This window comes from Ascidiella aspersa, chromosome 8 (assembly GCF_963924565.1).
Source record: "Ascidiella aspersa chromosome 8, kaAscAspe10.2, whole genome shotgun sequence".
Lineage (NCBI taxonomy): Eukaryota > Metazoa > Chordata > Ascidiacea > Phlebobranchia > Ascidiidae > Ascidiella > Ascidiella aspersa.
In genome coordinates this window covers 19,568,667-19,585,204 of record NC_139454.1, presented here as the reverse complement: position 1 = coordinate 19,585,204, position 16,538 = coordinate 19,568,667, and the positions used below count along the sequence as shown (strand labels likewise).

The following is a 16,538-nucleotide window of genomic DNA, read 5'->3' as shown; positions in this document are numbered from 1 at the left end:
CAGCACCCAATGTTTTATTTATTATACTAATCACAGTTTTTGTTATGGACTTACATATATTTAATTTTAGTATGATCTAGTTCAGGGATGTCTAACCTTTTAGCAGAATGGGCCGCGTTGCCACTTCAAAAATTTTGATGGGCCGCAAGACCAATTAAAGGGGTGACGTCATAAGTTGCGTCATATCGTGACGTCACAAAACAACTTAACTTATAAACACCTGCTCTTCGAGAGTGAACTCATCCGCAAATATGCAAGTAATCTCAACCTTATTTAATTATTTTTATTATGGTGAAGCGCAACAATTTTAGTTTTTACATGTTTGGGCTGATACATTTCCTTAAAACGGTCCGGAAAAATACACATGTAGAAAAACACTCATCTTACTTAGCAATGATGTGTGCACAAAGCTGTTGATGGATGTTGAAATGCGACATTAGATTCGATTATAGTCTATGAAAAAAACATAAGATTAGGCCTACATCAAACACTGCGAGTTTTGAAGATAGTTGAAATTGTTTTTAACAAAGGCTGCTGAAAGTGAGAATAAGTGGTGGGCCGCACGTAAATATCAGGCGGGCCGCAGGTTGGACATCCCTGATCTAGTTGTTCTTTTGAATGTGACTTCAATTTACTTTGTTTTTCAGAATTGTTTAGTCTATGATTGATATATAGTTACTAAGGGTCAAATATACAAACAAGTTTAAGTGCAAAGTGCTTTAAAAATGTCTGTTCAACCGAGTGCTTTGTATCCGTTTATTTATCGCTTCTTGTTAGAATGCAAGTTCAAGAAATTGGCAAAGGACTTCAAGGATCATTCTAAAACAGTAAGATTTATTGCACCTTCTTAATGATTGTTTTTATTTAACTCATTCTATATTTTTTTGACGCCAATGATAAATACATCCTGCTATTTTTGAAAAGACTTAAATTATATTTCTGAATAAAATGTGAAGTATGGGATCTTTACTCCTTACTGTGAATGATGTAGTTCACTTGTCCTTCAAATATGTAACTATTTCCAGACAATTCCTGATGCAAATCACGCAAGTCTTCTTGACATCTACAAAGTCTGGATGCAACACCAATCCGCTCAAAAAAAGTCACAGAAACAAGCTTTGCAACAAAAAACAAAACGCAAGGCCGACCCAAAATCGTCGAGTGAAAGTGAAGGTTCTGACGATGAGGTACAATGATATTTCTTCATTAAATGTTTGTTATAAACTATCTGTTAAAGTTGGGCCGATATATTGGTTTACCTATACTATCAGCCGCTATTAGGCTTTTCCCAATATATATATTAGTTTCGGAACTTTCAACTGATATATTTTTAGATATTTTAATATTGAAATATTATATGGTTTTTCCTTATTAACAAACAAATTTCCTATTTTTTTTAACTTGCAAATTTGGCAATTGTTTTTATTTTAACGGTTGTATGATTAAACATAGAGTTTAGTTTACTGTGTTTAACATCATGAAATTTTACAAAATGAGAGTGTATAGTTTAATAAATAGAAAACCTAATGTAGTTTGGATTTTATTTTCAATTATTGCATATCAAAGGTATTTAAAAACGTTATATTGATTTGTTTTTTCTGTTTGCATTAACTAATAAGCATTTTTTTAGGAGGACACAAAACCACCTCCAGGAAAGAAACCAAAAATGGGTATGCTAAGAATAAATAACATAACTTTGTTGATAAAAAAACCTTGAAATGAAACTGCCTGAAAAAATCTGGTATTTCTGACCTACTTGACCCAGAGCTCAAAATATGGCCGAGATAATAGTGAATTACAAAACATTTAAAAAAAGAATGAATCTTGAAAGCAAACAATTCAAGGCATTGCAAACAAATTACTGCAATTATATTTATGACATTGGTCATAACAAAGAAGACCCATTCATAGAGCGTCAATCCTAATTTGACAGGGTTTATTATTTAACTCAACGTGGTGTACATTTTTTTAGCCTTGACTTGCTGCGATTAAAATATGTAACTCCAATAATACTTTTATTTCTTGTATATAGAAGTTAAAGAAGATACTTCAGATTCTGATACATCTTCTGATGACTCTTCAGATGATGGTAGGTGTTCTAATGTATTTATTAGAATTATTTTCTTTACCTTTTAAGGGTCTTGCATTTTACGACATAGACCGACATTTTCCTTCTCACGATATTTGGTACAGATAAATTTTGGATATTTAACTACAAAAATATGTTTTAACTTCTGGAAGTTTTATGAAAAATATTTTTTTTTGTAATTTTTTGTTTTGTGTAGCATCATGTAAAGCAGAATATTTAATAAATATAACTTTTTCTTTTCAATTAATTCAAATTATAATTGAATTGCAGTTAAATGAAAAATCAGTTATCGAGTATTGGTTGACAAAAAAACATTAAAAATCTGATATCAGTATCTGTCCGAAAGAGTGATATCTGCCAATCCCTAGTTACGAGTAAACTTAAAGATATAATACCTAAAAACTTTTTTTCTAAAATCTTAGTAAGTTGTTTTTTTCTACTTGTGGAAGCAAATCTTAAATTGTGGAAAGCAATTTCTCTATAACCTTTTTTTTTTTTTTAGGTTTTTTTTTTTTTTTGATATTTTTTTCTTTTTATTAAAATTCTTGTTGGTTTCATACCTTCAAATACAAGCTTTTATACTAAATAGTTTACTTTTTGAATTGTAATGCCATTTAACAACGCACAGATGAGCCTGCCAAGCCCATGGCTCCTGTGAAGAAAGTTCCTGTTCCTTCGAAAGCTGCAAGCGTTTCTTCTTCAGAAGAGGATTCATCTTCGGACGAATCTTCTGATGACGGTAAATAAATAGAAGTTCAAACTGGTTACCAAGAGCTTAACACTCACAAAATATCTAGAATTATTTTACCAACGTAAAAAGTCTTTAAAACAATTTTTTAGTGTGAATAACCTACAGCTGTTAAAAAAAAATTATTTTGTCATGTTTTTGTTATAATTTGTTTTATTTTCTGTTAAACCAGAGATGTGCAAAATAAGTAATAAACCAGTGGTCGGCCAACTTTTTTGTCGCCGCCTAAAGTACTCTTTTCAGGGTTATTGAAGGCCCACTACTTGAAACCACAACGAAAACAGTGGCAGATTCAGGCGATTTTATTTTAAAGTGAAGTATTAGACGGTGCCTCGATGCCCAAAACACTGCCATGCCATAATGTAAAACATACTATAAAACGTATGTTTTACTATAAAAGAATTGAAAAATGTCATGTACATAAAGTTAAAGTTGCCCAAAATAGTTCGACAGACACTCTCAGGGTCACATTTGGCATGTTAGCCTTTCCAAGCTGAGCCAATTTAATAATTCTATGCCACACCAAAAGTACAATAAATGTACGGCTATCACGCGGCCCACAACTACATGATAAAACAAAGCTATTCAAAAGTAACTCCGCGGCCCACTAAAAATGACTCTGCGGGCCACAGTTTGTCGACCACTGTAATAAACCATTGTATGCTAAAAAACTAGTTTGTCATAAAACCAATGTCAACCAAATTAAACCACCATTAAAAAAAAATTTGTATTAAAAAAATGTGTAACAGAATCTGGTGTTTCCAATTTTATTTATTTATTTAGAAAAGTCGGCCAAACCTGTGGCACAAGTTAAAAAGGTTCCGGTTCCGGCAAAAGAGTCTTCCTCAGAAGAAGATTCTTCAGATGATGACTCGTCTGATGAAGGTAATTAAAAACTTCAATGTTAAAAGTTAATGATTTACAACTACTTTTAATGTACTCGAGAATTGTGTTTTAATGTAATGGGTTGTTAAAATGCTAATTGTATTTTTAATAGTATTTTGAGCTAATGTTGTTTAAATTGTTAGTTAGTGTGCAATGTTGCTTTACCAATAATTAGAAATGTAAAGTAAATTGTTCAGACAAATTACTTTATTCATTTTGAATTGTTTTAATAGAAAAAAAACCTGAACCAAAAGCCCAAGCAAAGGCACAAGCGTCAAAGGTAGATGCCAAAAAATCCAAAGTTACTCCTGCTCCTACTAAAGCTAAAGAAGTTTCTTCTTCAGAAGAAGATTCTTCAGATGACGACTCATCTGATGAAGGTAAAACAGTTTTGTTTAGAATTCCCCCCCTAACAATTAAGCTCTCTTTAAATTTTGCTATTGACAAATCACAAAAAAATGTTAAGACAATTTTTGTGAATATTCCTTATTTGTGCAAATTTAAGTTTAATTCATCTAATTGAATGTTTAAATCCAGTGATTTACCTTAGTTGCTACCATTACCACCCTTACCATGATTACCCTAGAACAGTGATTCTCAACCTTTTATGCTCCGTGCCCCCTTTGAAAAGATCTCTTGCTTTTAAAAAAACTAGCCTTGAAAAGCTCTCTTGCTTTTAAAAAAACAGCCATTAGAGTTGCTCGCCCAACAGTATTTGATGGGCACTTAACAATCAGGCCACAGTTATCGGAAAGTTATTTCTCAAAAAACACTAACTTCATGTTATAAAGCTACAGGAAGCTGCACAATATAATTGTTTCACCACAGCGATAGGCGACGTTAATCTTGCCTATTGTGTATCTACGACTAGGCATAATTTTCCGCAATAAAACAAACAAATTTTATCGGTTCTACTTACCTGATATTAACGGCCGAATTGGATTCCATAACAATTTGGATTTGAATTAAAAAAAACACAAATTTAAGTTAACTGACAAATTTTGAGAATAATAGCAATTGGGTAGTTGGGTTTTGCAACACTACGAACTAGCTAGAGAGTTATACTCGTTGCCCCCCAATCACCGCTCCGTGGAGCCCAGGGGGGCCGAGGGCCACGGTTGACAAACCCTGCCCTAGAACAACTCAAGTAAAATAAAAGCAAAGTACTTAAAAATGTCAAATCTATTTACAACTAGCATTCTTTACAATACAACTTTTGTAAAAAAAAAGTATTTCCTGTGTCTTTATAAACAAAATATGCTGAAATTCTTTATTGTAACTTAATATATTTGTAGTAATCAACCTCTAAAGAATTTAACAAAATTGGAAACAATGGCTTGTTTGTTAATGTTTTTTTCTTTATATTGTTTTGTTATATCGAGAATTTTAATCGTTGGGATACAAATAAATGTTTTTCCAAAAAGTGTATTGAACTATTTGTGATGTTTAACTTTCATAAATTACTCAATACTTGATAAAATTATCCAGTCTTTCTGATTATTCTACAATCTACATGTTGTGTTTTTTTTTTCAGAAAAAAAGCCAGAACTAAAAGCCAAAGTAAAAGCACCAGCTCCTAAGGCAACTCCTAAAAAAAATAAAGTTACTCCTGCTCCGACCAAAGCTAAAGAAGTTTCATCGTCGGAAGAAGATTCTTCAGATGACGACTCATCTGATGAAGGTTTCTTTTCTTAGTTTTGGCCTTCCCAAACTTTTAAGTCTGCGGGTCCCTTTTAGTTTAATAAAACTTTACGGGACCCCCTAGGTTTAAAACTTTAAAACATTTCTTATTGTCTACTTTGGCATGCATTTGTTAAAGTAATGTACATTTTATAGATGTAACACTTTGAATAAAATTCTAGGGACTTTCTAGCGCCCCCCTAAAGTATTCACCGATCCTCAGGTTGGGAATCCCTGGTATTAGATACCCAAAATAAGTATGATTCATAATTAAGCTAAACACCAAAAGAATCCATGGTATTGACATGTCATTGAAGAAAAAGTGTTTGAATTTATATTTTCTGTTTAAAATATTACCTCATGCGTTGTTCTACCTTTGTATGCCACTGCGCTGTTGCACTTATCAGTGTTTGACAATTGACTAGGAATTGCAAATTCTAACAGTTTGATGTTGTTTTTCAGAGGACACAGCAGCGAAGCCAAAAACCACAGCTGCAAAAGTTGCGACTAAAACGAAAGATGAATCGTCATCAGACGATGATTCTTCAGACGAAGACTCCGATGAAGAAGGTTATACTAAGTACTATCTCTATTATACAGACTGGTACAAATAATTTAAACAGAGTCTGCAATGGCTTTCGGTGTACTAATGATACGCAAGGCGTAATCGATGGTCAAAAAGCCGCTTCAGAAGGGCTAGATCTCAGTTGTTACACACATATGTGTGTGCATGTGTTCATTCAATAAATGATATGGTATTTATTGAATATGTTCATTGAAATGTTTCATTGATTAAATGATAGGGTACCCCTTCAATATGAAGTTGGTTGTACTAACGGCATTGGCGTATGATTGTTTCTCGACTCGCTTCTCTCTGGGCCTGTGTAGCTCAGTTGGTAGAACCCCGGCTTGACCGGAGGTCGTGAGTTCGAACCTCACTGCAGGCTAGTTGTTTTTCTAGCCTGCCCTGCTTGCTTCATTGATCGACAGATTCGGCGAGTTGGCAATGGTTTTCGGTGTACTTTTTAAATAGACTTCGACTTTATTTTAAGTTTAGCTTATTTTCAAGTTATGTGTTTCGAAAGTGTTGTAGTAAAGCTTACTTTTAATTAATTAGTTATTGTATGGACCTTGGATTTCTACTGTTTTGTTTTCAATTAATAAAAAAAAACGTTAAGCAACCCGAAGTTAGGTTTTTAAAAAACCTAGAGCTGTTTCCTTGAAAAGTCTGTAAATATTCTTAAATTCTATTAAAGTGTTTTCATGAAGTGTTTTAAAATTATTCTTTGGGCAAAATTTTAGTAAAGTACCAACGTTTCGACCACCTATTCGTTTTCAATGCAATATTACTGCAACAATGGGCGTAAAAATATAACTATACCAGGCAAAAAACAGCCACGTTCTAAATCACACCATGTATTCGTGTTTTTAACAGACAAGAAACCTGCAGCCAAACCGAAAGCGGCTGCTGTTCCCGCTAAAGCCGTTGAATCTTCGAGCGAGGAAGATTCAAGTGATGAAGAGGATGCACAACCCCCTGCAAAAAAAGCAAAGATGCAACCAAAAAAAGTAACCGTTTTAGCGACTTTCACTTTTGCAAAGCACTGTTTCAAATCTATAATAGTGTTTTACACTACACAAGTTTTAAACCGTTACCCTACTTGTAGGTATGTTGTTTGTTAAACTGAATTAGAATGTGAAGTTATGTTTTTAAGTGAAAGAAAGTAAATAATTTTTTCATAAAGTTTCCATTTGAAATTTGTTGATATTCTAAATTTAACATGCACAAAAAATTGTTCATTGCACTTGGTTATCCCCCAAATTTAACATTTACCCCCAAGCTTTCGGTTATTTATGTGAAAAAATACTGTTAAATTGGGCAAACCACCAAAAAAATTTTGCACATGATTCAAATTCATTGTTTAGTTTACTTACTTCCCATGTTTGTATGTGTAGTTTTATTTTACTAAATGTTATATTTTCAAAGGTTGTTGTTGCAGCAAAAGCAAAAGAATCATCGTCCGAAGAAGAAAGTGATTCTGATGATGATTCATCCGAAGATGAAAAAGGTAAAAAGATCAACTTTTTGTTTTTATTATGTTGTTTTGGGCAAAAATCTCATAGCAACAAAACATCATACAACTTTAAAGAATAGTGGCTGGAGGTTTTAGTTAGCTGTAGAACTTTGAAAATTAAAAACGTTTATAAAGAAGAAATCCAAAAACATTTATGATTAATCTTTAAATTTAAGATATAATGCAAATTTATATTTTGTAATAATAATAATTATGAATTGCCCATTTGCCATATAGACTGAATTGTTTAGTTATGTTAACTAGTGTTAAATTGGTAAAACATCTCTAAAAAATTGCTTTGGCATGTTTAAGTTTATTTTTTTCCAAAATAAAAAGAAAAATTCTATTAATTAATTATTTAGAAGCGAAACCAGCAGCAACCAAAGTCACCAAGGCAGCTGCGAAAAAGCAAGAAAGCTCTGACGAATCTGACAGCGATGAAGATTCATCGGACAGTGACAATGAAAAAGCGAAACCAGTTGCACCGAAAGCAGCCATTCCACCTCCCGCCTCATATGACACAGGTCAGTTTGTCGAATTTCTGCCTTAAACTGTGTCACTTTAAAACTACACAAAAATAACTTTGTACATATCAGGGACAGGGCTTGATACACTGACGATGCCTTTGCTTTGTGAAAAATATATACTTTTAAGATCTTTTAATGATGTCTGAGTCTGACCTGAATTACCAGCTTTGCTGGAGTATTCTGCTGTTACTGATCAGGAACTAAGGTAGACATTTATCTTGCAAGGGTTAAGGTGATTTGCATTATCACATATTAAGTAAAACATCAGGGTCAGGGTTAATATTTTGAACTCGCCCGCTCACCAATGCGAATGCAGCCAACTGCCAAATTCGCTGCCAGCCAGTTTTAGACCAGTTGTTTTCAACTTTGTGAGTAATTCCTCAAAAAAAAAAAATTATTATGCAAGAAGGAATGTTAATGCTGCCAAGTAAAAAGGCGGGTTAATTCATTGTAAGAAATCACGAAATCTTGACATTTTTGGCGAGTGTTATTTCGCGTGGGCCACTGCTGATTGGTCGTTTGACTTGAATATCATCCCTAAAATGTTTTATTTTAAAATTAATACAAAAAACGTTTATTATGTTCAAACTGAACTATTTGCAACATTCGTATTGTTTTTTTTAATCTTTACAGCCGAAAAAAAGAAGCCGGTAGCAGTTGTAAAGGGAAAGAAACAGAAATCGGCCGACTGTAGCGATTCAAGCGCCTCAACATCTGAAGAAGATTCAAGCGACAGTTCCGACGATGAGGCTCCCGCAACTGCCGTTATAACCCCAGGTCAGTTCGTTTTAACACCGGGTCAGTTTTGTATAACCCAGGACCAGGTCGTTTTAACCCAGGACCAGGTCGTTTTAACCCCGGACCAGGTTGTTTTAACCCCGGATCATTTCGTTTAACCCCGGATCATTTCTTTTAACCCCGGGTCATGTCGTTTTAACCCCGGGTCAGCTCGTTTTAACCCCGGGTCAGCTCGTTTTAACCCCGGGTCAGCTCGTTTTAACCCCGGGTCAGCTCGTTTTAACCCCGGGTCAGCTCGTTTTAACCCCGGGTCAGCTCGTTTTAACCCCGGGTCAGCTCGTTTTAACCCCGGGTCAGCTCGTTAAAACGCCTGGTCAGTTTGTTTTAACCCCGGGTCAGCTCATTTTAACCCCGGATCAGATCGTTTTAACCCCGGATCAGCTCGTTTTAACCCCGGGTCAGCTCGTTTTAACCCCGGGTCAGCTCGTTTTAACCCCGGGTCAGCTCGTTTTAACCCCGGGTCAGCTCGTTTTAACCCCGGGTCAGCTCGTTTTAACCCCGGGTCAGCTCGTTTTAACCCCGGGTCAGCTCGTTTTAACCCCGGGTCAGCTCGTTTAAACCCCTGGTCAGTTTGTTTTAACCCCGGGTCAGCTCCTTTTAACCCCGGATCAGATCGTTTTAACCCCGGATCAGCTCGTTTTAACCCCGGGTCAGCTCGTTTTAACCCCGGGTCAGCTCGTTTTAACCCCGGGTCAGCTCGTTTTAACCCCGGGTCAGCTCGTTTTAACCCCGGGTCAGCTCGTTTTAACCCCGGATCAGCTCGTTTTAACCCCGGATCAGCTCGTTTTAACCCCGGATCAGCTCGTTTTAACCCCGGATCAGCTCGTTTTTACCGCGGGTCAGCTCGTTTTAACCGCGGGTCAGCTCGTTTTAACCGCGGGTCAGCTCGTTTTAACCGCGGGTCAGCTCGTTTTAACCCCTGGTCAGTTCGTTTTAACCCCGGGTCAGTTCGTTTTAACCCCGGGTCAGTTCGTTTTAACCCCGGGTCAGTTCGTTTTAACCCCGGACCAGTTCGTTTTAACCCTGGCCCAGTTCGTTTTAACCCCGGCCAAGTTCGTTTTAACCCCGGACCAGTTCGTTTAACCCCTAACCTTGGGTTTTGTTATAACCCCAGTTAAGATTTATACAAAACCTGGTTTGTTACTGGTCCAAACCAACAAAAAAAAATCGTTTTTAAGTTGTGTACAACATGCTAGAAATTAGATCAAAGGTGCAGATTAAACATCAATTGTCTTTCTCCAGCAGCTTCAGGCACCAACAAAAAATCGACCGCCGACTCATCCGACGATTCGTCTTCGGAGGATGAGAGCAGCGATGATGCGGATGAGAGCAAGGCGAAAAAGGCGCAACCCAAAACTCCAAAATCGATCAAGGCCCTCACGAATGGAAACTTATCCATAATTCAGGTAAAAATTGGGAACCTCTTCGGATTGCATTGGAAAAATTTACTGAAAATAAGTTCTGGTAGATTCTATTTGAATAAGAGACTGATGATGCCGGATTGGCGAACTATATTTCCCTATTAAAAACTATAACTTATAAATGACTGATTTTGACTCAGACAACAAAGTCGAAAGTATATATAAGTTATGGTATTTATTTGTTTTATATGGTATTTTATTTGTTTATACCATGCCTGGTAGCAACAGTATATTTGTTGTAAAAATTTGTTGAGTTCTCAAAAAATGGATGCATTACTTAACCTTAAGGTTTGTAATTAAACCCGAACCCCTGGTTAGGTAAATTTATAGGAATTAGTCATTTTAAATTGTTTGCAACAATTGTGTGTTGGTCGCATCCTTCAATTTTATTCCTATACTATACGACCCTAAATTTAGTTTGAAGGTAATATTTTAATTACGGCAATTAAGTGGTACTCGTCTAAAGCTAAAGTTATAAAAAAACGTAAACGACAGTATAGTGTGTGTTTACCAAAGACAGCAACTAATTTCAACGAAATTGCCACAGAACAATAAATTTCCGGTAATTTTCATTTTTAACTCATTACCTTGCTATTAATACGTCGCGTTCCAATATTTAACCTTTCATGACAAGATCCGAAGTTCAGTAATGTGTTTCCTGGTTTCTTTAAAAAAAATAATATCACCTATATAACATAACATATTTCTACAGACCCCGGCTGCTAAGTCGACGCCGAAAAGTACCCCAGTGAAGTCAGCAACTAAGATGAAAGGTTGGTGATGTTTTTGTCACTCGCGATGTATAACTGTTACACATGTTTATAACTGTGACTGGATTCATCCACTTTGCAACTGGTATAATAGATTAGTGGTGAACGATAACTAGTATTTGATTCCGATACCGCTACCCTCAATTTTGTGAAAAGTACAGTAGTCCAATTTGATAGAAAATTACGTTATTACACCTTCTATGTAATTCTTATGCAAAATAGTGTTTTTACGACCAATAAGCTGAAATTCATTTCGTTTTAACCCCGGGTCGGTTCAATATAACCCTGGGTTAGTTCGTTATAACCCTGGCCAGTTGGTTATAACCACAGATCAGCTCGTTATAACCCCGGGTCAGTTCATTATAACCCTGGGTCAGTTCGTTATAACCCTGGCCCGTTTGTTATAACCACAGGTCAGTTCGTTATAACCCCGGGTCAGTTCGTTATAACCCCGGGTCAGTTCGTTATAACCCCGGGTCAGTTCCTTATAACCCCGGGTCAGTTCGTTATAACCTCAGGACATTTCGTTATAACCCCGGGTCAGTTCGTTATAACCTTTCTCCGTAACAACTGGTATAATAGATTAGTGGTGACTGATAACTAGTATTTAATTCTGAAACCGCTGCCCTCAATTTTGGGACCAATAGGCTAAAACCTAAAAGTCATTTCGGCGTTGGGTCTTAATTTACCTTCGACTGTAAACAATTTCTAAAAAATTTTCACAAACAATCGCCCGAATGACAGTGTATACATTTAGACAACCATAGTGTTGGACAAGCACCATACTACAACCTGTGTCCCGATCCAAAAATATCGGACATCTTTTTGTGAGATCACCAAACTGTGTTTTTGCACTGTATTTGTTACCCGATCCGTAACCGCTTAAATTCCATAAAGTTTATACAATAAATAACTTAACTCTGTTTCCCCCAGTGTGAAGTTGCTTGTACTAACAAAATGTGCAAGTATTGGCGCATGGTTGTTTCTCGACTCGCTCCTCTCTGAGCCTGCATAGCTCAGTTGGTAGAGCGACGGTCCCGGCTTGACCGGAGGTCGTGAGTTCGAACCTCACTACAGGCCAGTTGTTTTTCTAGCTTGCTCTGCTTGCATCATAGATCGACAGATTCGGCGAGTCTGCGATGGCTTTTCGGTGTACTATTGATACGGAAGCCGTAATCGTTGATCATAAAGCAACTTCCGAGGGGCTAGATCACAGATGTTATTAAACACATATGTTTGTGTGTGTCTTTCATTAACTCTGTTTGTTTTTCTTCTTTCAAGGTGGCTCGGATGCACCAACACCAAAGAAAAACAAGAAATCAAATGCAAACGAAAGTGCGTCGGGTAGGTTTGCGTTATTTATTGTTCGCACCAATATAACTGTACGTTTTTAGGGGATTTTGTTTCACGATAAAACACAGCACCTTCCACATTTCTCTTTATTTAATTTTGTTAACGATATTTATTGTAACCTAGGATGTCCGATATTTGAAATTTCCTTTCTCAACCCAAAAATTTAGGCAAAAAGTATCGCGATCCTGCCCGATCTCTAATAACGTCATTGCTATGCTTAAACAAGCAAAATTAGATAAAATTGAATTTTTCGAAGCGAGTTTATCCATGTTGAAGTCAAAAACTTTAACGGACTGACCTTTCTCGTTATTTCTACCAGTGTTATATATGTTTTTTGGAGAAATTAACCTTTTAAGGTAGAATCGCTGGTTGGCAAATCCAGACTGTTATTTCTATATCAATTTGGTGTCAGATCGGCAGCGATACCACAATAGTATCGGACTACAACCTGGTATCGGCTCCGATCCTATATAAGCAGGTTTCACTGATACCCCAATGTTATACCTTTTATGACCACCTTGTTTTCGTCACTTTCTGCAATTTGAGTAAAGCGCCAATACCAGAAAATCTGAACATTTTAAGAGCTTTTTTTCTGGATCACTTTATGTACTTTTTTACCACTTAATTTACTTTTGTTTTATTGCAGAAGTCGCAATCTCAACCCCTGCGCCTGGTACACCGGCACAGAAAACCCCAAAGTCGGGAAGGAAGTCAGGCAAGGTATGTTCACTCGATCAGGTTCTCTGCTGTTTTTTCGAAAGATACAGGCCTTGGACGTGTTTGAATTAATACATATTATAAAGTCTTTGCAAAACCCTATGTTTTTCCCCAAAGTCTTCCAATTTATTTTATGCCCAGCTTAAGTTATGTGGTTAAATAGTTCCATTAAAAAAAATTCAAACATGATTTTTTTTAATTCTGTTGACCATGGCATTTCTACTGTTTTGTTTTCAAATTATATTTAAAAAAAAGTAACAAAATATAATTTTTTTTTAAAGGCGAAAGATTTTTCCAAAATTTTCTAAATGTCTTATATTATTTTATATATTTAAGTGCCAACCATCATTAAGGTAATAAAAGTTTAAAAAAATACAGTTTAAGCGGGCCATTGCCCCGTGGCGCCATATACAGCGTATATAAGACCGAAGTCTAAACTAAAAAGAATGTCCGAAATTGTCAGTATTCGTATTTTCCACCTTATTTTTCAGTCGACCCCCAACATGCCGTTCCGAAGGGTGAATGACGATGAGGTCCTCGTCAACAAACGGTTTTCAAGCAACTCGTTCGACACCAAGGTAGGTCGATTACCGTGGCAGTATTATGACGTAACTTTGGAAATCGCGCTTAATAACTATACGCGATTCTGCGATTGCTGTGTAATATTGCTTACCTCAAAATATTTTAACCTTTGATTATTATATTTGAATTGATTGGTTTATGAAAACGAATTTGAAAAAAAAAAACTGTTTTTATAAATGTATTTAAGTAGTTTTTCGAAGATATGTGTTTTGCATGTGCCAAAACAGATTTTTTAACTATATGTTATTTTATTGACCATGCAATTTTTTTACTGTTTTGTTTTCCCGTGCATCTAAAAATGTCACGGGATACGGTTTTCGCTTTAAAAACCTGTGAATTTTCTTATTTTAATAAAATATATAGCAACACTGGTATTGTTTTGCCATCTAGTCTTTTCGTTATAGTTGGTTACGAACAAACCCCAGTCCGACTTCTGCTTCTGCCAAATGTGCGATTTCATCGAGTCCGGCTCTGACTCTCCAGCCTATATTCCGCCAATTTACTTAACTAAATACGGTGGATATCCAGCAATCCGCTCATTGGTGTGTCATATAATCAACCCACAATACGTGGTTGGAAAATATCCTACCACAGGCCATTCAATCTTTACAACTTACAGTTTTCAGCCTCATTAGTTTTTGTACTACCCATGTGCAAGTCGGGCTAGGGACTCTGGATGGCTTACTTGAATCGCCATTCCGGCTCCAGCAAAATAAACCGATTCTGTCGTCCCGAGTCCGACTCCGTAGCCCTGGTGAATTGCACAGTGATATATCGGCCAGATAAAAACAACCTTTTTGCCTTTTCCAGAACCTCTGGACGTTTTAATTTCATTATTTTGCTTATTTGAGCTTAATAATGACGTCATTTAGTGTCAGATCGGATCGCGATACTTTTTGTCCTAAATATCGAGCATGTATCGGAATAAAATGTCAAGTTTCGGACATCCCTGATTCTAACCATGTAAAACTACTACAGTCGGCGACCTAACCAAACCAAATACTGACCCAATTTTGAGTGGTTCCATAAAGGTTTAGAAACACCGGGTCATTGCAACATTTGTACGACCAGCTATAAACATCAATTTTCTTTCCCAGAACGACTCGTGGGGCCAGGCTGCTCACGACACTCTCAGGCACACGAAAGGAAAGAGTTTCCGGCACGAAAAGACCAAGAAAAAGCGAGGGAGCTACCGTGGAGGGAGTATCGACGCCGGGACCGTCAACTCCATTAAGTTCGACGAGAGCGACTGAACGGCCAAGCGTTGTCGGCGATTTTTTACATTTGTAACAAGGAGAAATACACTTTGCCAGCCTCGAACGCCGCTTTCGCCGCAATGATAAAGTCGAGGATTTTTTTAGACAACTTCAAATGTCACCGAAGCCTGCGTGTTGTATCACAAAGAGTCGTGGCTGGTTAAGTTAAATTTGACGTAAAGACCAGTGGCGTAGCCAGCCGAGAATGTTTTTGGAGGTCCTATATTTTGAACTTGAACTTGTAACAGCATTTGGTTTGGGACACCGTCTTTGATGCATAAAACGACAGGATATGCTGAGCAAATTAATTTAACCTCGCGGAGATAAATCCACTATATATATTGTAGAAAGACAATATTTCAAATATTTTTTTAACTTAACATAGTAAGAGTATTTGGTTTGGGACACCGCCTATTGATGCTTAAAACACACAATGCATATTACGTAGGCAAACTAATTTAATAGCTTGCCACGAAAACCGGTAAATCGCAAACATCAATCGACTTTTGGATACATATTATTGGAAGTAGCCTACAATATTTTGAAATTAGAGTGAACATTGTCCCGGAGCTATCTCCCTGGCTTCACCTATGGTAAGAACACAATTTCGGCCAAGTAGGCTACCAGTAAGTCCACTTCTTATTATCACAGATGTTCGAATCTCGACATTAATTCACTTGTTTGGGAAACCAATACTGGCCAATACACAATGACGTCATTATTATGGCTAAATTAGGAAAATGTAAAAGTGCCATAATATATTTTTTTTAGTTTATACCAAAATTTGCTTTTAAAGCTGTGAAGCATACTATCCTCGGATCGGACATTCCGATTTAATAAAACATTTTTAGACGACTGCGTTTGAATACAGTTTACTGTCCAAACGATGTCCACTTCATATTTAAATTAACAAATTCACTTTTTACTTTATTAATTAAAGCCTATATCACTTACTCGTTAACTTCACTGATATCAGGGTGGTATCCCAACCAATAATAAGTTAACAGAAGTATGCAGGCTACCGTATTTCATTGTCGTTTGCGTAATATCATTGATGGTTTTTGGTATCGAATTTCACGGCCTTATTTTTCCCGAAACACGAGATATCACAGTCAAAAAAAGTAGCGTTGGCCTACATCCCTAATCGTATCCTTTTTAACGGGGTATATTGTGTATCTATGCTATATAAGTTGTAATGCCTATTTGCGTTGTCGTGGTGTTTCAATTCTGTGTGCTGGTCATTTTTTTATAAAGACCATTGTTTTCGAATAACAAAAAAGGTAGGACATGGCTAACTGTGGCTGCATAGATAAATAGAATGCGAGGCCTGAGAATTAAAGAACATTATTTAAAATAACAGTGTTGTAAACAAGTGATTTCATTTTCCTAGGTTCATAGTCATTTTCCAAGTCCAAGTCATCAGTTTCTAAGTTCAGTCTTAGTAACATCAGAGCAAGTCCGGACTTTGTAGGGCGTCTTATATGTGTTGCTGACACTCATTATGCTGTTAGCTTGTTTATTTTAGAAGGGAAGCGAAAAGACCGGAGATGGTTCTTTAGGCTTGGTTCAGATACAGGGCAGACTCTGGCGAAGACAGTAGATACATAATATATAAGCAGACACGAGAAGAAGGTCAA

The 16,538-nt window shown here is 36.4% G+C and overlaps 2 protein-coding genes across 2 annotated transcripts; both read left to right on the top strand.

Annotated features, from left to right (window-relative positions):
* Window positions 1-652: 652 nt before the first annotated feature.
* On the top strand, window positions 653-13,222 carry LOC146136741 (uncharacterized). The gene is made up of 18 exons (XM_083396244.1): window positions 653-827; window positions 1,026-1,187; window positions 1,631-1,670; window positions 2,033-2,089; window positions 2,718-2,828; window positions 3,621-3,722; window positions 3,956-4,102; window positions 5,257-5,403; window positions 5,865-5,972; window positions 6,838-6,971; window positions 7,390-7,471; window positions 7,840-8,001; window positions 8,638-8,781; window positions 10,045-10,208; window positions 10,936-10,996; window positions 12,275-12,337; window positions 12,993-13,066; window positions 13,181-13,222. The coding sequence occupies exons 1-18, from the start codon at window positions 726-728 to the stop codon at window positions 13,220-13,222; spliced, it is 1,902 nt and encodes a 633-aa protein (XP_083252370.1). The 5' UTR covers window positions 653-725.
* A 336-nt stretch (window positions 13,223-13,558) lies between these two features.
* LOC146136740 (nucleolar and coiled-body phosphoprotein 1-like) lies at window positions 13,559-16,183 on the top strand. Its single transcript, XM_083395864.1, has 2 exons — window positions 13,559-13,641; window positions 14,743-16,183. The coding sequence occupies exons 1-2, from the start codon at window positions 13,567-13,569 to the stop codon at window positions 14,896-14,898; spliced, it is 231 nt and encodes a 76-aa protein (XP_083251990.1). The 5' UTR covers window positions 13,559-13,566; the 3' UTR covers window positions 14,899-16,183.
* The last annotated feature ends 355 nt before the right edge of the window (window positions 16,184-16,538 follow it).